This window comes from Fusarium phalaenopsidis (genome assembly GCF_050370095.1).
Source record: "Fusarium phalaenopsidis strain FUZ10S chromosome Unknown contig_32292, whole genome shotgun sequence".
In the NCBI taxonomy this organism is placed as follows: Eukaryota; Fungi; Ascomycota; class Sordariomycetes; order Hypocreales; family Nectriaceae; genus Fusarium; species Fusarium phalaenopsidis.
The window spans coordinates 1899577-1922769 of NW_028145410.1; the positions used below are offsets into that span (position 1 = coordinate 1899577).

General features: G+C 52.9%; 10 protein-coding genes across 10 annotated transcripts; 5 read left to right on the forward strand and 5 right to left on the reverse strand.

The window, feature by feature from the left end:
• Positions 1-135: 135 nt before the first annotated feature.
• LRP88_04879 (uncharacterized protein) lies at positions 136-2278 on the reverse strand (the record flags this gene model as incomplete). Its single annotated transcript, XM_083241445.1, has 3 exons — positions 136-1375; positions 1423-2058; positions 2148-2278. 3 exons carry the CDS (start codon positions 2276-2278, stop codon positions 136-138), a joined length of 2007 nt encoding a protein of 668 aa, XP_083102593.1.
• Positions 2279-2676: 398 nt separating this feature from the next.
• Positions 2677-4015, reverse strand: LRP88_04880 (uncharacterized protein; the record flags this gene model as incomplete). Its single annotated transcript, XM_083241446.1, has 2 exons — positions 2677-2982; positions 3032-4015. The coding sequence occupies 2 exons, from the start codon at positions 4013-4015 to the stop codon at positions 2677-2679; spliced, it is 1290 nt and encodes a 429-aa protein (XP_083102594.1).
• A 563-nt stretch (positions 4016-4578) lies between these two features.
• Positions 4579-6688, reverse strand: LRP88_04881 (SGNH hydrolase-type esterase domain-containing protein; the record flags this gene model as incomplete). The annotated part of the gene is made up of 4 exons (XM_083241447.1): positions 4579-4820; positions 4876-5753; positions 5804-6216; positions 6335-6688. 4 exons carry the CDS (start codon positions 6686-6688, stop codon positions 4579-4581), a joined length of 1887 nt encoding a protein of 628 aa, XP_083102595.1.
• A 991-nt stretch (positions 6689-7679) lies between these two features.
• Positions 7680-9628, forward strand: LRP88_04882 (uncharacterized protein; the record flags this gene model as incomplete). Its single annotated transcript, XM_083241448.1, has 9 exons — positions 7680-7807; positions 7860-8146; positions 8203-8229; positions 8288-8431; positions 8488-8762; positions 8822-8909; positions 8963-9112; positions 9165-9426; positions 9481-9628. The coding sequence occupies 9 exons, from the start codon at positions 7680-7682 to the stop codon at positions 9626-9628; spliced, it is 1509 nt and encodes a 502-aa protein (XP_083102596.1).
• A 1635-nt stretch (positions 9629-11263) lies between these two features.
• On the reverse strand, positions 11264-14110 carry LRP88_04883 (uncharacterized protein; the record flags this gene model as incomplete). Its single annotated transcript, XM_083241449.1, has 6 exons — positions 11264-11393; positions 11448-11539; positions 11591-12614; positions 12673-13157; positions 13217-13448; positions 13509-14110. 6 exons carry the CDS (start codon positions 14108-14110, stop codon positions 11264-11266), a joined length of 2565 nt encoding a protein of 854 aa, XP_083102597.1.
• A 748-nt stretch (positions 14111-14858) lies between these two features.
• Positions 14859-16010, forward strand: LRP88_04884 (uncharacterized protein; the record flags this gene model as incomplete). The annotated part of the gene is made up of 2 exons (XM_083241450.1): positions 14859-15392; positions 15447-16010. 2 exons carry the CDS (start codon positions 14859-14861, stop codon positions 16008-16010), a joined length of 1098 nt encoding a protein of 365 aa, XP_083102598.1.
• A 545-nt stretch (positions 16011-16555) lies between these two features.
• Positions 16556-17413, forward strand: LRP88_04885 (WW domain binding protein 11-domain-containing protein; the record flags this gene model as incomplete). Its single annotated transcript, XM_083241451.1, has 2 exons — positions 16556-16628; positions 16683-17413. The coding sequence occupies 2 exons, from the start codon at positions 16556-16558 to the stop codon at positions 17411-17413; spliced, it is 804 nt and encodes a 267-aa protein (XP_083102599.1).
• Positions 17414-18136: 723 nt separating this feature from the next.
• Positions 18137-19542, forward strand: LRP88_04886 (major facilitator superfamily domain-containing protein; the record flags this gene model as incomplete). The annotated part of the gene is made up of 2 exons (XM_083241452.1): positions 18137-18581; positions 18632-19542. The coding sequence occupies 2 exons, from the start codon at positions 18137-18139 to the stop codon at positions 19540-19542; spliced, it is 1356 nt and encodes a 451-aa protein (XP_083102600.1).
• Positions 19543-19912: 370 nt separating this feature from the next.
• Positions 19913-21007, reverse strand: LRP88_04887 (phosphopantothenate--cysteine ligase CAB2; the record flags this gene model as incomplete). The annotated part of the gene is made up of 1 exon (XM_083241453.1): positions 19913-21007. The coding sequence occupies one exon, from the start codon at positions 21005-21007 to the stop codon at positions 19913-19915; it is 1095 nt and encodes a 364-aa protein (XP_083102601.1).
• Positions 21008-21911: 904 nt separating this feature from the next.
• On the forward strand, positions 21912-23149 carry LRP88_04888 (uncharacterized protein; the record flags this gene model as incomplete). The annotated part of the gene is made up of 3 exons (XM_083241454.1): positions 21912-22184; positions 22272-22637; positions 22709-23149. The coding sequence occupies 3 exons, from the start codon at positions 21912-21914 to the stop codon at positions 23147-23149; spliced, it is 1080 nt and encodes a 359-aa protein (XP_083102602.1).
• Between the last annotated feature and the right edge of the window lie 44 nt (positions 23150-23193).

Below are 23193 nucleotides of genomic sequence, written 5' to 3' on the forward strand. Positions count from 1 at the left end.
TTGGCCCGTAGTATCCGGGACCGGAACGAACGATCCGTCTGCGACGGTAGCAGCAGGCGTAGGTAGACACATGGGGCACCCAAGGAACTGGGTTTGATTATCCGATAGACTCATTGATGGGATGGGGGACACTGGCTAGATATCCTGGTCGTCCATCAGACTGTCATTCGCCCAACCCATGGTCATGGTCGCCCACAGGTCATGGAACACAGCCTGCTGTCCTTCCTGCTGGCTCTGCTGCTGAAGCGGGAGCGGTGGCATCACTGAGCTCATGTCGAACCCCGTATCCCACGCTGAAATGTACGGCTCCATGCTGCGGTCAAACATTGGACACCCCTGCGGGCCGGGTCCCTTCCCGTGCGAGGCCGTCATGTTGAGCATGGCGACCCGTCGGTCGTACTTTTCCTTCACGACGCGCAAGACGACGCGTCCCGCAGAGAGGACGTCGACCCTTGTGCTCACTGGCGTCAGGTCGGCGCCGTCACACATGGTCTCGAGGAAGGCCTCGAAGCGCAGCTCTTCGCGCGCCCAGGCGTGATCCCAGTCTTTGACCTCGGACATGGGGAACGAGAGTCGGACAGCGAGGATGACAGAGAGGACAAATTTGGTCCAGTCGACGCTGGTAAAGGACATAAAACCTGACTGTCCTAGGTCGGTGAGGTAGTCGAACAAGGCACGGAGGTTGATGACGCAGCTGCGGAGGCGGGACGTAGGAGGGTGGACGAGCCCCGGGGGAGCGATCTTGCGGGTTAAATAGAAGACGGCGCCGCCTTGGAGAAAGATGTCGAAGAAGAGATCCGCTAGCCTTACGGGTGCTGAAACGTATAAGTTTGGGCTGGAGATAGGGGTAGGGTGCTTACTTGACCGGGCTATATGAGGCAGCATGGCCGCCTTCAGTTCCCTATGCTGAGCCTCGAGTCCCAACAAAAGCAGCTGAACCTGTTGAACCGACTGCGCATTATTATCGCGAATCGATTTATTGGCCGTGTTCGTCGAGCTCGCCAACCTGGCAAGATAACACAGCGCAAGATCCCCATCAGCCTCTGCGCACCGCTGCAGCACATCGCAGCAGGTAGCCGTCCAGGGCGTCCAGGGGCAAGCCAGCAGGTCCATCCTCTTCCACGCCGTCATGTAGCTGGGATGGTAAGCAACGAGGGGCCGCGTGTACGGGTGGCCGAGGACGTACTTTGACACGGCGTAGTAGTAGCCCAGGTAGGCGCGCAGACGGTCGAGCTGCGATGCGGTCATGGCGCCTGGCGGCGTTGTGATGAGCTCCGGGTTTTCCTCTTCGAGGTCGAGGTCGTGGACGAGGTCGCCGGCCATTCGGTAGTATTGGAAGGCTTGCTTGTTCTTGGGGCGGAGGTGGAAGGGGTACCTGAACTGTTGAGTCTTGCATTACTCTGTGACCTGGAGAGTGCTTACCAGGCACAGTAGATGAGAATGCCCTGAAGAAGCTCCATGCTCCTCTCTCCACCGGCGACAAACTTTAGGCCTAGAACTTTTCGAAACTCCTCGTCGTATAGAGTATGTCCCTGCAGTGTCCTCGATCCAGATGCCGCTGAGAGGATAGCTAGTAGAACAAACGGTCGAGAAGCGGCGAGGCTCGATACTGTCTCTTCGGGCTTGAGAGAAACCACGGGATAGTGCACCAACATACCCCGAAACGAAGCTAATAGGGATGCCGCCGAATCGAGGTTGAACTGGGGCTTTGCGTGCAGGGACTGAATGGAGTGCGTGTTATTAGACGAGCCCGGCGTTGGGAATCCTGTAAGCGGTGAATCTGGGGCACTGAGGGCATCCGACTCTTGATCTGATGGAAAGATGGAATCAATCATTTGAGAGTGTGAGTCGCGCAGGGCGTCAAAGTTCTCGTCAACCTCTGGCAGCGAGGGGACGTCAAAATCGATGGTGAAGGTCTTTGAGGGAGCTGGTGGCGGAGGAGGTTGAGGTTGCGATTGATGGCCATCAACGACGCTGACGATTGTAAACGTGTATTCCCATATCTTTGAAAGTGGTGGTGAGCCTACAATTTTGTTCTCCTCCGCCGTGTCCGGGGTCCTGTTCGTGATATGCATTCCTTCTTCGACTCGAGACATCTGACATCCATCAATTGAAGCCCACAGCAAGAGACCTCGGCGGAGACCTACTTGCGACAGACTCCGGGCTGCTCACTCGGCTGGCACTTAATCTTTGTTACGCGACACGCCTCACAGGCCGTAGAGATCCTCTTGCGCACGGGGGCAGCACCGCCGGCGGTGGCAGGAGATTCGCTCTCCATGGCTGGGATGCACAGATTGCCTCTGTGATGACGCCAGTGGACAATCGATGAGCTCTGCGTCGTGAAGAAGAGAGAATAGGCACGCGAAGAGGTTCTACCTCTTCTTGGTGAATGCGACAAGATGGAAAAAAGACTCCGAGGTGCTGATGCGGAGGTTTTGCGGGCAGGGGCCGGCGTAAAGAGGAGCCGAACGGGGCCTCAATCGCCGAAGACGATCGGATATAGACGGCTCCACAACCACATGCGTCCCGGTATGACCCACCAGCCCCGTGAGCATATATTCAACTTCACATGACATCTAGAGGCTATCAGAGTTGACATTCATCAGTCTTTTGCAAGTGTTGTATTTGTTCCCAGCCCAGCATCTATTCGGCCAATATTGATACAAACAAACCAGGTCATTCGGCCAGCGAAATCTTCAACCCCGGATTACTCTCCTTCAACCTCTTCTCCAATAGCTCCGACAGCGGCTCCGCCAGCTTCTTGACCTCATCCACGGCCGTCTTTCCGTGCTTATCTTCCATGTGCCGGGGCAGGTTCGCTGCAGCGCACCGCTCCGTGCAGAACAGCGAGGCCTCCTTCTGCTCGACACAGTCCTTACAAACAACCGCCTGATATTCCCCGTCCGACATCTCAGTATCCTCGTCGTAGTTTTGTGCACACCTTTCTCCCGCCTCGCAGTCGTGCTCTTTTTCAATATGTTCCTCCTACTTTGGTCAGCATCTTCCAGTACATGCAGACTTGACAACTTACGTGTCCTTTGTTAAAACACTCCTCCGAGCAATACACCGTCAGCCTCTTCTGGCCACTCAGGTGCGTCACAGCTTGACACAGTGAGCACGAGAGGACGCTCTTCTGATCCGCCGCTCCACCACACACTGCGCATGGCGGAAGGTCGTATAGCTCCTCGGCCACAACGGGGGTCTGGCTCGCCTGGGCCCTAGCCATGTTCTGCTTATGTTCAAAAGCCGTCTTGGCCCTTCGTAGCTCATCTAGCCGTCTCCTATGGCTATCCCGCTGTGGCTGCGAACTAAGGCTCGCCTTGCGGTCCTGAGAGATGTGGTCGATGACCTCCTCAATGGTCATCGACTCGCTCGACTCGTACGCGTCAAGGTACTTTTGCGCGTGCTCGAGCAACGCCCCCGTCAATCGGTCTTTGAAGAACCACGCGATGTAGCGCTGTTTGAGATCTGCCCCGTAGTTCTTGTCCTCCTTGACCTTGAGCGTGATGTTGTCCACTTCGGAAGACCAGCCTGGAACCTTGCCAACGCCCTCCCAGATCCTCTCGATAAGCTCTTCGCGCGACCTGTCCGGGTCATCCAGCATGGCCCTCAACTCATCCTGGTCGGCACCGCTGTCGGCAGCGGACAGAAACTGAGGATACATGCGGAGCACCCATCGATACCAGGCCTCCTTCTCCGCCTCGATTCTATCCTCGATGGACCTGAGGTCGATCTTGTGGTCCTTGACGTCAGTGAATAGGGTGTCCAGCTCATTAAGGAACGCCGTTCGCTGCGTGAACCACTCTCTGCCCTCGGCCTCGCAGTACCGAGCGCGCATGCGATCCAGGGTCTTTAGAAAGCACTTTTCACAATCCACCACGTGTCGCTGGCCGCATTCTGTCAGGCAGGCCTTCTTGATGGCGTCGACATCGTCAGCGCATCTCTTGCGCTGTATCCGGGCCGCGCTGAGCTCGGTCCAGTGCTCAGGTAGGGCAATCTTGCCGGTTGCCACCATTTCGCTCGTGGGAACAGTTGTCTTGGCGGATTCGGATAAGTGTGTCTCAAGTCTTTTGACGATGTGGATGGTTGTCTTGTGACGTTGAATTGGTGGTTTGAAAGGGGGTGTTGTACGCCGGTCCGTAGTGCAAAGAGAAGAAAAAAAAGAGAAGTAATTAGGTAGGTCTGTTGATAGTGAAAATAAAAATGGTCACTTTGTTTAGTTTACAATCAGCGTTTGGGGTATCTTTGGTGTCATGTGTAGGAGAATGAATGAGAGTGAGCGAGTGGATGAACGCGATGCGTTGAGTGAGAGATCGATTAGCCGAGGTTTAAGCGCTAGGCTCCCGGGTAGCCGAGAAGTCAAACTTGCTCACAACTCAAGTATAATATATGTCTGCTAAGGGTCAGTATGGGATTAGATTTTACTCTGGATCGATGTTATAGTTGTTCTCCAGGAGATCCATTCCCACATTGTTGACCTCGGCTTGACGAAAACTTGACATCGGGCATTGAAGGCGATCAGGTCTTATCCTTCTCAATAAGTATATATACTAATGCACCATGCACACGACCAACATGTCAGAAATCATCACCTTCACAGCCATCTGTAAATCCATGCGCCGCAAACACCGCCTTGTTGTTCTTGAAACATTGAGAGTTGACAAGGCCGGGTGTATTGAACGTCACCAGCCACTCGTGTCCGAACTGGTTGGGCCCGTCAAAGTACTCAAATTCGAAGGACGTAACGCCCTCGCCTAGACAGTCCTTGATGCTCGGGAGGAGCGTCTTCTTCCCATGGTCCCAGCTAGAGAAGCCAGCACCTGGAGGTCTCGGTCAGCATCAGCTCGTTCCTTGGGGGAAGTGTCTGCAACTCACCATAGATTGTATAGTCGGCGTACCAAAAGTGGTTGTTCCCTCTGCATGTGCCATAAGGCTCCTTGAGGTTCTGGGGTCGATTCTTCCGCTTAATGTCGAGCCGGTACTTGTACTGGCCGCGCTGCCAACTGCCGCCGCGCTTCCAGCTCAGTGGGTTATCGTCATCCTCCTTGTCGCACCCGTGTATGATGCGCTTGAATGAGTTGAGGCATTCGTCCTTTCTATACTTTTTGGCGTCGCCTGTCAGAGATATGGTGTACTTGTGTTCATCTGGAGTGCCCTCATCAAACTTGCGTTCCTCTGTCCACCCTGCCCGGCTGGTATTGGGCTCCAGTTCGTCGCAAAAGTCCTGGTAAGTCTGAACAACGCGTTCCATAGTGGCATATCCTTTATCGCCATCATCAGACCAGCACTTGAACTCGTCTACGAGTGGGCACTCGCCACCATCCACACCGAGGACTCTGGCACGGGCCTCAATCGCTGCCGAGATGCAGAAGGAGGCGATGGTAAGATGGCCAAGCTCGTTCGGGTGGAAGATCTTGCCAAAAGAGTCAGGCGTGCCCATGCCAAGATCCTCGCTGATCTCCTCGCCCTCGATAGCCTCGAGGTCCTTTTCTTCGTCAGGGGGACCATCTCCTGGGCAGTCGGGCACCTTGGGAGCCCTACGGTCGAGTTTGTGGAGGACATCTGCTCGGGGATTCACCGATTTGTATAGGAGACTGTCGTACAAGGATCTCTTGCTCAAGGGCTTGAGTGATCGCTTCTTCCATTCGTCATTGGGTCTGACGTTGGGCCTCGTGGTGTCGAACTTGAAGAAATGCAGATCTGGCTGTTCAGAATCGAGGTAGCGGCCTGAACTATTGGGGGAGCAGAACAATCTACAGTATGTTAGCCATCGTACACCAAGGTTGATTGACAGACGACTCACCCATCAACAGCTTCGTAAGGCCATTTATCCCAGTTTGAAAAGGCGAGCGTGTAATCCACCTTTTTCTGGGCCTCCTCGATGGCCTCCTCGATGACCTCGTTAATCTTGAGAACAAGTTCGTTAAAAGTCTTACGACGCTCCTTGGTGAGTTCGAGCCATTCGAGTTCGTCATCCTTTATTAGCCACCACATCTCGTCATCTCCGCACTTTTCTTCCGAGGCGTTGAAGAAGCGAGCGTAGCCGTTGTACACGACGATGCCGTCTTTGTTCATGTGGTCGTCTAATTCGGTGAGGATCTGGATCAGATTCGGTTTCAGAATAGTATCGAGATTCTCCTTGGCCTTGTCAATGATCTCTTCGCAGACATCTTCTCCGTACTTTGGGAGGATAACGCAAGCTTTGATTATGCCAGCCTAGACGTATTTAGGTTAACCATGGTTTTTTAGTATAATGACAAGTATGAATCAGACAGAGATCATTTTCCCTAGCCGTCATGATGATAAAATCCATGTCGTCGTCAAGCTCCTTCACCTGATCGTAGATGCCCGTGGAGCGGTCGCCACTGCACGCTAGGTACTGGAACTTTTCCACACTGTCGTTGATCTCGTCATAGACGACATTAGGATACGCCTGGTCGTACCTTGAGCATTTCCAGTCGGCACGATTGTCCCAGAAGCTGCCAAAGGGACTACCGGCGCCGATACCAGCCGTGAAGCTGTCGCCGATGGCACCCATCTTCTTGACCCAGGAGAAGTCCTGTGGGTCATAATCACGACGGAAGAGCTTCGCCGGTGTAGGCTCATATCGGCTCTGATCGATGGCACGAGAGAATGCCAGGGAAAGCAACGAAAGTATCGAAAGGTAAAAAAGAGTGAGCTGGGCCATGGTGCCCATGGTATGAGTGGCGTCGAGCCTTTTTGGTGGGAGGGTTGGGTTGAGAGTCCTGCCAGCGGGACTTGTAAGATGGAGGCTATTATCACAGAAGAAACTCAGAGAAGGAAAAAAGGACTGGTGGTATTACTCTGATCTCTGTAGTTGACTCAAGATGGTGTGAATATTAATGTCAAGTTCTTAGAACTGTCAGTCGAAATGGCTGGACACCATGGCGACATCCCCAAGTCTCATACGGCGATTACTTAATTCAGATCTTCTCAAACATCGCTAATATCAATTCCTCCACCTCAATTATTGTCGAGACTGATGAGATCTGCTGATGTTGGTTCCATTGCGACCTGAAGCCGCGACGTTCCGTCTAGATTCCTTCTGCAACCGCTCGGTTCCGCTGCTGCGTCAACTCTAGATGTCTCATGACCACGTTGTTGACTTTGACGCTGTGGTTATTATGGGGAGAATAAGTCGTGAGGTGGTTATTCTCGTCAGATTTCTCAACCGACAGCCTTAAGAAAACGCCCCGTGAACGTGGGCGGACAAGATCCAGAGTTACAGGCGGCCGTTTCGTGGAGCTGAAGTACGGCTGCGCCGTCTAGATTAAACTTGAAATTGGAAGTTAGTATATATCGACTCTCGCAAACTACCAACAGTGTCTTGGCAATGTGTTGGCCCGAGATAGTAGGCAAGGGGCGGGCCGAAGCCCGGACCTCAGACACAATTCGACGGGGTGCAGGGGGCGATAGAGCGTCTCGAGTTGATGGACGATCGACGCCATAACCTGGATAATGGTCTCTTTATTCTAGACCCTGGGAACAAAGACAAGTAACTGACATGTACCGGTACTTCTATGCTGGAAATGCCAAGACAGGGATCAGAAACAGCTGCTCTGGAGAGGGCATGTATATTGGGTATCGAAATGCACTCTTCGGCAATAGATGCAGGCAGTTCACTTCTCGATAGCTCTTTGTCTTTACTTCCCGCCACCATGAGGACTGCTTGGATGACTCAAGTCGTGGTCGGCGCCCTCCTATCCTTCTCTTCTCTTTCCTTTGCCGACGAGGAAAAGACATGTACAAAGAAGACCAAGTGTGATGGTGGCTGTTGCGGGCCGCTGTAAGTTGAACTCCCTAGCTTCTCTCCGCTCTCTAACAGCAAGGAACTACAGAAACTCGACCGGCATAGGGATATGCGGCACTGGCCCTGATTACTGCGGTGAGAAGTGCATATCGAGCTGTGACTACAAGAGCGAATGCGACCCGGGCTGGGGCATCAAATGGTCCAACTCCTCCGGCTGCCCGCTGAACGTTTGCTGTAGTGAGTTTGGCTTCTGCGGGACCATTGACAGTTACTGCAAGGGCAAGAAGATTACCTCGCCTGAGTGCTCGGGCAGAAGCTCAGAGAAGAGGACCATCGGATACTATGAAGGGTGGAACTTGGAGCGACCCTGTGGCAGTAAGTTGATAGCCTTTCGTAGTGTTGCTTCTCTCTAATGCTGACTGAGGCTACAGGAATGGAACCTGAAGAGATCCCTTTGGGTACAGATTCTGGTATTGATAGGTTTACTGTGATTCAGATGCTGATTGTTCTTTTTAGGATGGTACACCCACATTAACTTCGCTTTCGCCCTGATCAACCCAAAGACATATTTCATCCAGGCTATGGACCCCAACACGGCCAAGCTGTACGACCGTGTGACTGACCTCAAGGATAAGGACCCGAACCTAGAGGTTTGGATCGGTGAGAACAGTCTGACCTTCAGTGACGGTGAGATAAAAAGGCTAACGAGCAATTAGCTATCGGTGGCTGGGCTATGAATGATCCTGGCCCCTACCGCAAGGTCTTTTCCGAGCTTGCCAAGTCCGAAAAGGCGCAGGACGCCTTCTTCTTGTCTCTGCTCTCGTTTCTAGAGAACCACAATTTTGACGGCGTCGACATTGACTGGGAGTATCCCGTTGCAGAAGACCGCGGTGGCACTGAAGAGGGCTTTGACAACTTTGTCAAGCTCCTTCGCCGCTTGAGAAGAGCCCTGAACAACTCTGGCCGAAAGTACGGATTGACCATCACATTGGTGAGCAAAAAGGCATTCGTTTAAGGTGCCCAAAACAGCTACTAATCAAGCCATGATAGCCAGCCTCTTATTGGTGTCTGAAAGGGTTCAATATCGTCGAGCTGGAGCCATACGTCGACTGGTACAACATGATGACCTATGACATTCGTACGTGACAGAACAGGATTTGAGGTTCAAGAATTCGCTGACACGAGTTATAGATGGCGTATGGGACAAGCACGTCGAAGATATTGGAAACATTGCGCAGGCGCACACGAACTTGACCGAGATTGATGCCTCGCTGGAGCTCATGTGGAGGAACAACATCAACCCCGAGCGGGTGGTCATGGGCCTTGGCTTTTACGGTCGAAGTAAGTCAAGCCGTATAGAGGATTCAAGGCCACAGAGAACTGACATAACTAGGCTTCACAATGAAAGACCCCAAATGCATGAAAGCTGGCTGTCCTTTCAAGACAGGTGCAGACAAAGGTAAGTGTACAGGTACAGCGGGCGTTCTCTCAGCAGCCGAGATCAACAAGATCATCAAGAGCAGCGGCAAGGTCTCCTTTGACGAAGAGGCGGCCGTCAAGATAGTCACATGGGACGAGGACCAGTGGGTGAGCTGGGACGATGCCGAGACGCTCGAGATGAAGATGGAATACGCTAACAAGCGTTGCCTTGGGGGGTAAGTCCACCTGAGTCCTGTCGCTGTGTTCATCACTAACGACTTTCACTCTAGCACTATGGTCTGGGCCATTGATCTTGACGACGGAACTCTTATCGAAGCCCTGGGCTCCAACCTCGAGCGTGAAAAGTCAGAGCTGAATCCTGCCATGCCAAATCCTTGGCCGGGACTTGCCATCTACGGATCAGACATGGAACTGTAGAAGACAGCCTGGGGATGTGATTAGCTACCTACCCCCTTGCTCTCTAGAGCTGATACAATTTAAGACGGGAATCCACTTCGTTTCTGCACGGATGCGAACAAGCATATGAGGCTTAAAGCCAACGGTGACAAGGTCTTGTTTTCAAGGACAGGGGTTGTAGATCAAACAGCTCACGGAGATAAGTGGTAAATGGTACGGCCACACATTTTGTGACAATCTTCAAGTTTCTCTTCCACTTGACTCTTTCTTTTCTATTGAAGAAAACCAGAATGCGAGGCTCGTTAGCCGTGGTTTGGCTCCGCGAAAAGAACCCCTGGAAGCCTCCTGAACCTGGCATGCCTTATCTTCCAGCAGAGCGCCCACGTCCTTTGACAGCTTCATCAGAAAGCCGGGGCTCGAAAGAAAGCCCATTCTTCAAAAAGCTCCCAAAAGAAATACGCCTCGAGATCCTCCGCCAGGCTATCGGGGGCACCGATATCCATATCGAGCTCGACTACGACTACCCTGCAACATTGAGGAAGCCACCCGTCAAGAATCACGCCTCCCGTATGAGCTTTCGGTACGGTGAGACTTGGTGCAAAAGAACTTTTAGCCATTGGGAGAAGACCGCCATCGTACCCAATAGATGGAAACCCAAGAAATGGCGATGGTGGAGCTGTGTATGCCATCGCCTCGGTGTGACACCCTTCGACGCCACAACTCGCTGGGGTGAGGACGACCCTTCGTATGATAGATGCAAGTATGGCGTAAACGAGTGGTGCAAGTCTGCTCCCGGAGAGGCGCCTTTGAAATGTCACGTTGGGGCTATGGGATGGCTTCTCTGCTGTCGACAGGCGTGAGTTGCCTTATTATGCGTGAATGGCACTAGCTGACCTTGATCAAGATACCGAGAAGGCATTCAAGTTCTCTACTCAACCAATGCATTTCTTCTTTCCAATACCGAGCTCATACTGAGCCTACCAAAGCTTCTTGTGCCCTCCAGACTTGAGTCCATGACTCGGGTGGAAATGCTCTGGAGAATCCATCCCTTTCAGGAGCAGCAGGAACAAGATCCGCCACTATCGGATTTTGATGCCTTCTTGACGCTTACCGAGCAAGCACCCGTGATATTACCCAACTTGAAAATGCTGTATATCTCCCTCCTGGGAGATATGTACGCAGCCGAGGGGGATACGTGTCATCAGAATTACGCCACAGAGCACGTATACCGCAAGGTCGAACAAGTCGTCATCAAGCCAATGGAGGATATGATCAGGAAATTCCCTCACCTAAATACCTGTATAATCGCCCTTCCGTCATCATGCTACGGTGCAGAGAAGCGGCATGCGTTGGACAATGGGGGTAAGGTCCTTGAGCAGCGCCCCCACAAAGCTGAGCGTCTCTGGCGCGAGCTTCGAAGTGCTCCGGCTTTGGATGGCTATTGGATTCAGATTGGTCACCGAGATATGGGCGCGCCTTACTGGCTTGAGAATCTCATAGGATTCTATGAACCGCCTGAAAGGGAGACGGAGCCAATGGATATCTTGTACACACTGGATGGTTGTTCACCTTGGGGGGATAAAGGGGGCAGACTAATTAACCAGCACACCTAAAATGCGCCACTTCTACTCGATCCTACAGCATCCTTGCCTATCTTCACCAAGTCGGGTCCGGAAACGCAGAGGAGATGCGAGCGGCCGGACCTGTTGTTCCAATGCAGTACCAGTATCCAAGGTAGAGGTCAGAGCAGTCTCGGCTCACACTCGGATTCCATTCGTAAAAGTCCCTTGGGGCCATTGTGTTAGCAAATATTTAGGATTAAAGGAGAGAAAGCGCATACTCAATGCTGATGCCGGCGCCCCTGGAAATTTTTGTGCAATAGTCGCCTTCTTGGACAAGGTAGAATTGCTTGCAGCCACCAATCATACAATCCTGGGCCTTGTTAGTACAAGAGTAGAGATGATATCCAATGATTCTTCTTACGTCGCGGGGGAGAGGCGTAGCCACAGGGGCTGGACAGCCTAAGCCATCAGAGACCACAGCCGAAGGCCGAGTAGAAGCTGTGGCTTCGGTAAGGATAGGATACTTAACATTTGGTGCACTGGAGATCGAGGCAGCGCTCGAGGCTGGGTTGGGTCCTGGCGGGTACAAACTCATAGAAGGATCTGGAATGAAAGTGGCAAGCAGCGTATGCTGAGGACCCGTACCAATCTCGGTCACAGGACAGACAGTTGTGGACACAAGGATGGTCTCGGTGGTGAAGCGAGGACCATATGGGCAGTCGGACGTCTCCACTTCAGGGGCACAAGAGTAAAAAGTCAGCACACGAGTGGTGTAGACCGTTGAGGTAGTCCACTGCCCCGGGGGATTGGTGTAGGAGATTGTAGACTCAGGGGCGCTGCGGTCCGCGGTTGAAGTGCTCGACTGCGTTGTGCCTTGTCGGGTAGACTTGGTATGCCCCGGAGTAGTGTAATCTGTCGCTGAAGCACTCGTCTCTTCGTGACCGGTTTTGCCATAATCGGCCGTAGTGCGGTCTGCCGTCAAAATGCTTGAATGGGTTGTATCTCCCTGACTGGACTCGGTAGACTTGGATGTCTGTATCTCTGTGGTTCCGGGGACTGAGGTTTCGCCATACTCTGTCATCAAGGTGCTGTCTGATGTTTTAACAGAGCTCTTAGCCTTCGTGATAAATGTGACCCCTGGTTCAGAGCTCGTCAGACTCTCAGAAGAAGCCGTGTACAGAAGGCTAGTCTGGGTTGCGGTTGTACTTCCAGAGCCAAAGGTGGTCGAATTCAGCCATGAGGTAAACCTAGGGGCTACAGGAGCAGAAGTCGCAGTGGTCTTGTCGACTCTGCTTGCAGCGTGTTGCACTCCTATACAGACCCAGTATTGAATCTTGAGATTGTCGCAGGTGTGCTTCTTGGCATCGCCAACGGCTGGGTTCGATGCAAAGAACTGCTCCTCGGTGATCCCTATGTGCTTGATGATGCTGTCGCACGTATCTTGCCTGTAAGTGCGCATCAGAATACCACTCACTGTCATTTTGAGGGTCGAGGACAACTTACTTGGTTACCTGCCACGTCCTATTGCAATTCTTGGCCATGCCTTTCTGTGTTTGGTCCTCCTTCGGGACAGGGGTAGGAGAGGGTATGATACCCGTTCTCGTGGTTGGAGAACCAGGTACTCCGACGCAGTACCACTGATTCTCAACGATGCCCTTGGAGCATTCTTTACCCACGCTTGGATTCCACTTGACAAAGTCCTCAAGAGAAAACATGTAGAACATAAGCAAGATGAGCTCGCAGTCTTCATGAGGAGCCGCCTTGTACCAGGCCTTGCAATCTTTCGTCTGTCCAGAAGGCACCACAGTCGGTTCAGCGGTGACTGTAGGTGACATAGGGTACTCCTTCTCCCAAGGCATATGAGCAGCGGCGCAGTAGTAATACCCCTTATCGAGACCATCGCACTGAGACTCGACTCCAGGGTTCGAGCGATAAAAGTCATCCTTGGAGATGTATCCTCTGTTGATGATAAAGTCACAGGTATCGCCCTTTAAATGCCGTCAGTGTGCGTTCCCATGGCAATACAAACTGGCGTGGATGTTCTCACCTCCTTGGCTTGGTGCCATGCTTTGCAACTCTTGGAGGCGCCTTCGTGGGTGGGGGAGGGCGTCCAGCTCCAGTCAATGGTAGAACTGGGCTTTGGCGTATAGTCAGGGATGGAGACTGTCGTACTGGGGCGATGGAAGCCAAAGTTTTTGGTGGTAGTGTGCTTCATGGGAGCGTTGATACAAACCCACCACCCGATGAAGTCATCCAGCACCGCCGGGTTCCATTGCTTGCTGGGCAGGGCACAGTGAGCTACGTTCTTTGTTCGCGTGGAATCATGGGCAAGGTCTTACAAATTCTTGACAGTCATCCTCCAGTTTCCATAGTTTGAAACAATTGACTCGCAAGTATCGCCACGCTCGACCTTGTGCCAGTCCTTGCAGTTGCTTGGCTGGCCTTCTTGAGTTCTCTGGGGAGGCCATTCGGTGTCTTCGTTCGGGCTGGCCAGTTCCCACGTATTGACGGGACTCCGAATCGAGTAGGTCGTATCAGCCTTGGTGGAAGTGTTCCTGGAAACTCGGGTAGCGAAGGTTCTGATGGTGGTGGTAGTATCTTGGCCGTGGCCAGCTGTAGTCGAGGTAACACGGCTCTGTGTCTTTGTAGTAAAGGTAGAGAACGTCGTACTCGAAGCATCTTGATCAATACCAACGCAGTATGCATAGGTGACCCAAAAGTTCTTGCTACAGTCCTTGGAGACTGCCGGGTTCCATTTCAGAAACTCAGCGCGAGTGATATCATATTCAGACACGACAGTATCACAATCATCGCCCTTCTTTACCGTGTGAAATGCGTTACAGTTGGAGGCGATTCCCTTCAAGGTGTCACTACCAGGTTTGGAGTCCGCGGCACCAGAGACACCCAAGAGCACAGCAAAGACTAGAATAAATGGGATCATGGTCAAACATGGAGCCCTTGGAGTTTGTGTTTGAATGAATGAATATGAATGATATGAGAAGAAAAGAAAAAAAAATGAATGTGTTGATAGTGAATGCCGTTGGTGGAAGAGACCGTTGAGTGTTGAAAGAGTGTGAGTTGACTGATAAAAGGATTTGGGCATGTGTTGAACACAGCACGACCAACAACTCCAACTCCTCGTCGTATAGCTCATGATGCCATTGTTTTGGCAGACCAACACGATCAAGTGACGATAAGTCGTTCCGTGTTGGTTAAGCTGCAGTTCATCACCCTTCGCTCATCTCCTCCAGGATCATCATCTCCGCGAGGGACTACTCCACAAGACACAGGTCCTTGCTTTCCAGGATCTCACCTCTAAGTCAAAGCACGCAGGATCGCATCTGTGGACCTTTGTACCGCTACATGGCTGTGATGGTGCTCGTATGCCGCTGAGCACGAGCCCCGTCCATACGACCTTGTTGGCTCTGGGTGACTTTGAGGACGTCTGTCTCCGCTGCAAGAATCGTCAATATCTTAGCTTGACTCATTTCAACGTCGACGGGAAATATTCAAGGGGCTTTGGCGGCCAGCATGTCATGCAAGGACGCTATTCAAGCTGAACATGGGCTTGTTCGGTCTTGCGAAGTGTAGAGAGCCATGGACGAGAAATGTCGAGACCGAGACTCAAATATTAGTCTGGTGCAGCTGCATCTCGGAACAGTTCTTGTCAGACATGAGCCAATCCTGTCATGGCCACACTCTTTGCCCTCTTCGCCCTAGGCCTCGGAGGCGTCCCAGTTAACGCTGGCAGCCGCATGTGGGAAACCTCGATCAATTATGCACAAGTCAACGCGGTCGACGGTGCCTCAATGGCCTTTGTTTCCAACAAAACGGATGCCTCCAAGCGCTGGATCACCATGAATCCGGGTCCAGACAGGTTCGACGACCATATCTGGCCAGATCAGACCATCACCTACGCCTACAATAGCGAGGAGGATGAGGAGGCCATCTCCCTCATCTTCGACGACGCTACCAAGTTATGGGCCGCTGCTGGCCTCCCCGACGATGTATTCAAGTATGACAAGATTTCTCGCCAAGAATGCATGGACAATCGACAGGAGTGCATGTTGGTCTCTGAAGAAAAGGTTGTCAACTCGGCCACGAGTCTCGCCTTGTCGCGGGGCAGGCTAGAGAACTTGCCGATCGCGCCAACCATGAGACTCAACCTGGATGAGAAGATCGGGCACATGAACGTCAGACTTAACGTTGCCCACGAGATAGGGGTAAGTTTTCGTGATTTGTGAGCCAGTGTCTGGGGACTAACCTTGCCTTTATAGCACGCCTGGGGCCTCCATCATGAGCACCAGAACCCTGCGTACTGGAAGCACACCAGCGAGCATCCTAACCTGGTCGAGTTTGACATTGAGGAGCAGTTCAAATGCGATAACCTCAAGGACTTTGAGAGGGTCATGCGGAGGATCGAGCAAGACGCGATGCCGGCCAGGGTAGCCGACTTGAAACATCAGGTGTGTAACAACTACTACGCGGCCATTAAGGAAGGGTTCGTTGGCGCCGAGAACTGGCTCCCCCTTCGCAAGTCTACGACACGGTACAGGATGAGGGCCCAGGAGATTGACTGGACCTCCATCATGATATACCCAAGCGACGCAGGCGGCATCCCCGACCAAGCTGGTGGCAAGCGCAGGAACATCCTGTTGAGGAAGGACGATACAGTGATTCCTCGCTCCAAGGGGCCCAACACGCGAGATGTCAAGGCCATCATGTGGCTGTATGACTACAGGCCCCGCAAGCGCGATGGAGGTTTGCTGTGGGACGCTGGGCTGAAGATGGCTGAGTTGTTTGACAAGATCCGTCTCAACTGCCCAGAGAGGACCGCCTGAGTGGATGGCCATTCATCAGTTCGACACCGCATGTTGTTTGTTTAGATCCATAGCTTCTAGTATAAATCAGCTCCTGTTCGTGCCCTCCACCATATCACGTATCAACCATGCGTGAAGCCGAAATGTGTTTCGGAATCTGACACCTCAGCAGACGCCTCGGCAAGGAAATCTCGCTTCAGATCGCCTATGACCTTGAACACAAATCAAGAATCCCTCCTTAGCTCATCCGTGACCAACAGCTTGCTGCAAGGGACATCATCTGTACTGAGCCGAGACAAAAGGAGGATGGACGGGGAGGTTGAAGTTGCTGGTTTGGACCTTAGTCAGCAGGTGGACCGTGCTTGCCGGCGATCGCGACAGGTCGTGAGGCTCCTGCCATGCCCCACGAGCAAAGACAGTCGCATCCCCATTCACCTTAAAACAACAACACTCAACGCGTCCTCGATATTTCAAATCGGACTTGGAGTCTTTTGTACGACCTAGACTCCCCTTTAGCTCCATTTCCATCCAAGCGCAAACATCAGAAAACTCGACACCCCTTCAGGATGGCAAAAGAACGAAACTACAACCCAGTTCAAGCTCAGCGCAAAGCTGACAAGGCCAAGGCCATCAAAAAAGGTATGTCACACTGCAGACATAACCCGCGCGCCCCTCTCTAAACGTTACCTCTAGGCAAGGCCGAACAGCAAGGACGACGCAACGAAAAGCTCGCGCGAAAGAACCCCGACCGTATCCAGAAACAGATCGACGACCTAAAAAAGATTACATCGAGCGGCGGCAAGCTCACACGGCATGAGGAGCAGGTGCTGGAAGGACTCGAGAAGGAGATTCGAGCTGTGAGGAAGGCAAGAGACACATTGGGCGACAATGCGCCTACGTTTGGACGAGGGTTCAACAGAGATCGCGACTCAGGAGCTGGAGTACTTGGAAAGAGGCGGAGAGGGTCCAACGATGCTACTACTAGCGACGAAGAGGTTCCCGACGACGTAAAGAGCATCCCCATGCCACGCGATACACCACCCCCTATCCCCAAGGATGTCATGGATAAATGGTGGGCGGAGCGACGCGCAAGGAGAGCTGCAGAGAACCCAACAAGACAAGACGAAGGAGACAGGCAACCAAAGAAGGAAGCGCCTGCTGCCGAGGCCAAGACGGTATACGAGGCGAAGCCGATTGTGCGCGATCTCAGGAAAGAAGCAGTTTCGGCATTCGTGCCCACGGCAGTCAAGTTGAAGATGAGCAAGGGACAAGGCCAAAGCGGTTTGATGGAGCCGGAAGAGGCAGACCGGCTCGAGAAGGAAGGTTACCTCAAAATGGGCGATAACGATGCATCTCGGCAAGCAGAACGAGGCCCGCCATCACGGCATGTGACCATGGAGGAGGTGGAAGATGAGGAGGCTTGATTTGATTATTCAGCCGTGGAGGTTAGTTCAGTCGGTTGTCGAGATGCTAATGACGCAATTGACAAATAATAATGCATATGACGGTAGCCAGTTCTTGACCGATTTCTCGGCCGATCAGGTGCATGCATGCACTGATGCAACAAGGGAAATCCGAGGAATGGTTACAACCCGAAGTGACTCAACGACATTGGCTCATCCTAGTCAACTTTTGTCGATATTCGGCTACGATAGCGGCATGTGGAAAAGTCGGGGAAAGGACCCGTTCACCGGAAGAAAGAATGCGGAGGTCCAAGTGCGCCTCCTTCCGCACATGCGGAGGCAGAAGACGTCAGGGCGTGCCCAATAGAACGGCTCTGAGGAAGATGGTGGTAGTCAAGGATGACCTCGAGATGCCCACTGGTTTGGTGGAGCTGGAGCGAGATGAGCAAATGACGAGTTTTCATTACCTTTTTTTCATCACGACAGGCCGGCGCCCTATGTTAACAAACCCACCCTCCGAAAGCGGGCCTCGCTCTTGGCTCGGGACGGCGCCGATGCCCGACTCTACAGAAGCAGTTATAAGTTGGACCTCCCGGCAAGGGTTTCCTCTTTTGCCTCCCCGCTCTGGAAATTCCTGACAACTCGAGACAAGTCGACATGCTGCAAGTTTAAAGACACGGCATTAATTGGACAACTAGAAGCAAACAAGAAGGAAAATCGACATCGCTGAGCAACTCCAACGTTATGGATTGTCACCAAGTCACCTCGCGCGCCCTCCACGATGAGAACGACATCATCGACCATGTCAACCACATCGACGGAGGCGACGTGAAGCCAGGCACCGACCTCGAGAAGCAACGGACGACGGCATCGACGGCATCCTATCAAGAGACGTATCCCGAGGGCGGCTTGCAGGCATGGTCCGTGGTCGCTGGTTCGTGGTTCACCCTATTCGCTTCACTTGGACTAATGAACACTCTCGGCACCTTCCAGGCCTACGTGCTGAACAACCAGCTCAAGGAGTATAGCGAGGGAACCGTCGGCTGGGTCTTTTCCGTCTACACCTTTCTCGCATTCTTCTGCGGTGTCTACATTGGGCCTGTCTTTGACAAGTATGGTCCGAGATGGCTCGTCATTACGGGAGCTGTCTTTACGGTTGGCGGTATGGTGTTTATGAGTTTCGCTACTAGTAAGTGAACACCTTAACTGACTGTCCCTCAATATGCTGATGCCTCTCAGAACTCTGGCAATTCATTGTCGCATGGAGTCTTCTTACTGGCTTCGGAACCTCGCTACTGTTCACACCCTCGATCGCCGCTGTCGGTCACTTCTTCAAGGCACGACGCGGCTTGGCAACTGGCATCGCATCTACAGCTGGTGGGCTGGGTGGTATCGTCTACCCTTTCATGTTGACGTCGCTAATCGAAAAGATTGGTTATGGCTGGGCAACCCGAGTTGTCGCTCTCGTGTGCTTGTGCTGCAGCTTGGTGGGCATCAGCCTCTTGCGATCTCGTCTACCTCCGGCCAAGGACGCCACGGCGCACCCCAACTTTCGCATCTTCAAGAGCATGCCATTCCTTCTCACGACCATTGGCATCTTCCTTCTCGAGTTTTCCCTCTTTATTCCCCTCGGCTACATCTCGACTTATGCGTTGCAAAAGGGCTTTGGCAGTGACTTTTCTTACAACCTCATCCCGATCCTCAACGCTGGCTCGGTCGTGGGTCGAATCCTTCCCGGTTACTACGCAGACGTCATCGGCCCCTACAACGTTAGCATTCTCGCCGTCATCCTCGCCATTGTTGCATGCTTCTGCGTGTGGCTGCCCTTGGGCTCCACCACGGCCGGCATCATCGTATTTACGCTGCTCTTTGGCTTCTCGAGCGGAACCAGCATTGCCATTGCCCCTGTCTGTATCGGGAGGCTCTGCAAGACGCAAGAGTATGGACGCTACTACGCTACTTCGTACACGATTGTGTCGTTTGCTTGCCTGATTGGTATTCCGATTGCCGGCAGTATCGTCCAGGCCAACGGCGGCGAGTACTGGGGTCTTATTATCCTGACTGGCGCCGTGTACATTGGCTCCGTGATTGCACTTTTCATGGCCAAGGTGTACCTCCTAGGATGGCACAACTGGAGGGCTGCGCTCTAAATAGGGGACGTCAGGCACTAACAATTGTCCAAACGTACGAGATCAGTTGCATTTGCATGGGTCTCGAAGAGTTGGACAGGGTTTGAAGACCAGGAAAAGAACAAAAGTATGACGAACATAAAAGTATTTGCATTTCTGTTTTGGAAAAAGGAGTTCGGGTAAGGAAAACGAATCATATAAAGATAAAAATGGCACGGCCGGATTGAATTCTCTGTACATAGTTGAGCATAGCAAAAGCTGAATATAATGTCTATTGTGTTTTTTTGTAGAAACTCGGTCACTTTGTTGTGTAACTCGACCCATTTCACTCGAGGTCATTGAGATGTTGCTCTCATGTCATTACCCGTAATCTCAAAAAGCTATAGGCGATTCACTTGGTGAACCCCTTGATGTGCTGATCATGCAACTCTTTCACGGCAGGGATGATCAGCTTTTCAACCTCGACGCCGGGATCCTCGCGGGGCAGCTCCTCGGCCTTTAGAGGTCGCAGCTCGGCCTCGCCCCAGCCGCCTTCCCGAGGCACACGCACCCAGCGGTCTTCGCGGCCGGGACTCACAAAGACGACCTCCCACTTGCGTGTAGACAGGAGATTGCCGATGACGAGGTGGTGCTGGTACCTGTCCAAGCTGTATCGGGCCTTGCGCACCAGAAGGGCAGGGTCCGTCTCCAGCTTGAAAGACACAATCATGCCCTCGGGCGCCCAGCCATCAACCAGGTTCTTGAGGAACTTGGGCACGGGGTCGAGATCAACAATGAGACGCTTGGAGCGAGGGACCGAGGGCGACGAGTCAAAGTTATCAAACGTCTCCTCGTCGTCGGGTTTCCTCTCATCCACAGCGTTGGTCGACTGAATCTTGTGCTCCGACATGCGGTCCGGGGGCACGAAAAAGTCGGAAACAGCGGCTGCGAGGTACAAGAGTCCAGAAGGGCCCAGAGGCCCCATGAGACGGGCAATCTCACGCAGCTCGTGCAGATAGTCGACGATGGTGACAAATGGAAGTGTCAGGAGCATGTTGCCGTCCCTAGCCTTGCGGTACTTTCTCAAAACACCTCTCATCTTGTCCTCAACCTCGGACCGGACACCAATCCGCCCCTCACCATCCTCGGCTAGAAAGTCAAGAAAGCAATCTGTAGCATGGGAATAATGTCTCGAGTAAGGCAAGAGACTAAACTCTCGGTGCAGGAAAATCACAGCGTAACCCGCCTCGAGAAAGTACTCTGCGCTGGTGGCGCCGCGGGTTCCGGCGCTGAAGTTGTCAATGTAGCGGACCGTCTGGCGCTCCAGCGGGACGGTGGTGCCGCCAGAGGTGACGAGGACGACGCGGTGGCCGGCCGCGGCGTGGGATGAGATGAAGCCGGCGGCGAGGGCCGTGTGAGCCGCGAGGTTGCGCGGGGGCGGGTTCTGAGAGAAGTAGACGTCCTCGGCGGCGAGGGCCTCGGCGGTAGATGAAGCGGGAGCGGCCATGGCCGGGGGGGACACGGGCGGGCGAGTGGAGTAAAAGATCGGAGGTGTGTCCGGAGGGGGAGTAAGCGGAGGGGAATGTGTGAGATGGATGGGTGACGAGTTCAATTGATTGAGAATGAAAAAGTAAACAATCGAGATTTTAGGAAATCACCTGTGGGCGACCTTTTTATCCTCGCTTCCAGCTTCTCCTCATGATCAAAGAGGGTCCCCCATCACCCTGTGCTCACAACTACGAAGCATAATTCATCCCGGCGGGTTTTTGGGGCCATTTCGTCTCGCCAGACAGCTGTTGGAGATGTGAACTGGTTATAATTCTTGAGGGTTTTCTTCTTATGTGCCATTCTCAAGATTCAACTTCATTCATCAATTTCTATCCTTTCATCTCAAGTTGCGTTCATCGAGATCCAATTCGCCCCTTCTGCCGGTGGTCCGGTGAGAGCTTCAGTTCCCCACATCCACATCATAACGCTGCCAGGAGAGCTCACATGACATTGTGTCGCCCCAGTCTCGATATTCAGCTTCCCATTTTAGACCGAGCACTGTCCCTCTACGGTTCGTTTCGACAAGCCATTCCGTGTCAGCATCCTAGACTTTCTAGTCCAGCGTGCTTGGTTGTTGGCCGTGATCAGATCATCTTGGAGCGGGAGGACATTTGAACTCACTTGGCGCATTCTACCACTACCGAGTATAGACGATATGCTACAACATCCAATCCTCATACGGCATAGGGTATACCAAAGTTGCACAAAATCACAGAAAGATGCTCCCAGAGTAAATAAGGGAACCCGGGTCTAGATCTCGTCTTCTCTCACGTTCAGACTGCAGCAGTCTAGCTACCTATTCAAGCTGTTTCCTCCAGCTCCCAACAACCCCGAGGATGTCTTCAAACCTCGAGGCAAACAAAATGTCAAAGATTGACGCTCTCCCAGACAGCCGCCAAGATACCTTTCGTAGGGCGCTGGGAAACATATTATCAACTGATAACGCCGTGCATACCTATGCCCAGATCCTCGACGGACTGCCAACAGAGCAATCATTCCTCGAGGGCTATGTTCGCCTAGACGAAACCCATCCCGTCTTTGAGTTGGGCCATACGGAAATGTGTGAAGGGTTCCTTGATAAAGCTCGGGAGTTCAGAGACCGCTTCGATCCTTGCGAGCTAGTGTTTAAAGAAGATGTGAGATTGGTTCTTCTTTTGATATTCTTGGCCTAGCATGAATGAGGTCACCGTTCTGTTACAGGCTAACCGCGTAATCGAAATCAGCGTCTCTCTGCCTTTCGGGACACTGTCCCAGGGTCCAACGACTTCAACCTACGGCTCATCGAGCTCGTCGTCGTCGTCGTCGCCTGCCACCAGATAGCCGCCTATCTCTTTGAGTTGGACGACGGAGCCCACAAGCACGAGGTCTACGAAAACTGGATGAAACAGCAGCTCATGGAGTCGGTGTTGCAGTCCAGGCCCGGGAAGGCCAGGAGCATGTACAGCATCCCCCCAGCTGCCTTCTTTCATCCATCGTATGTGTATCCCGAGCAGTACCCTCGAGGCGTCGCCGACGTTTCCGGATACTGGGCAGAGGGCAAGATCTTTGGGGGTGTCGTGGTGTTTGATCGCGGCGAGACTGAACAAGAGGTATGTTTCGTAGCGCTCGGCCCAGGCGCAACATTGTAGTAGGTGACCATCGTCACTAATATGCCGGGCAGTGCAAGGCCATGTGGATTCATGGATTCCTTTTCCGGGGTCCTCGGACACTCTACCCGCCTACCCAAGACCAGTTTGATTCCCTCGTCAAGTTCCTTCTCGCCAGTCCAGGGGAGGACATGCCGTGCCCCCTGCCTATACACGGCACGCCGGAAAACCGTCCTTGCTGGCGTCCATACCACGCCTTTGTCAAGTACCACATCTTTCGCGACAAGTATGAGAGACAGCCCGGGCCTGAGCCTCCACAGAATAGTCACAGGGGACCAATCCCGGCCGATTGGCCCGAGATGGCCGACTACTGGATTGCCATGAACCACGGGCTTCTCAGGAGCGAAGGGGCGACGATAACGGATGAGGACATTGCTGCGGCCCGGGCACGGCTGAAGGAGGTGACACCGTCCTCACCTTACTGGAGTTACTGGAACCCCGGGTACCCCCAATAAGCTGATACCGAATAGCCCGTGTGTTGGGTTAGTTAGCGGGCACT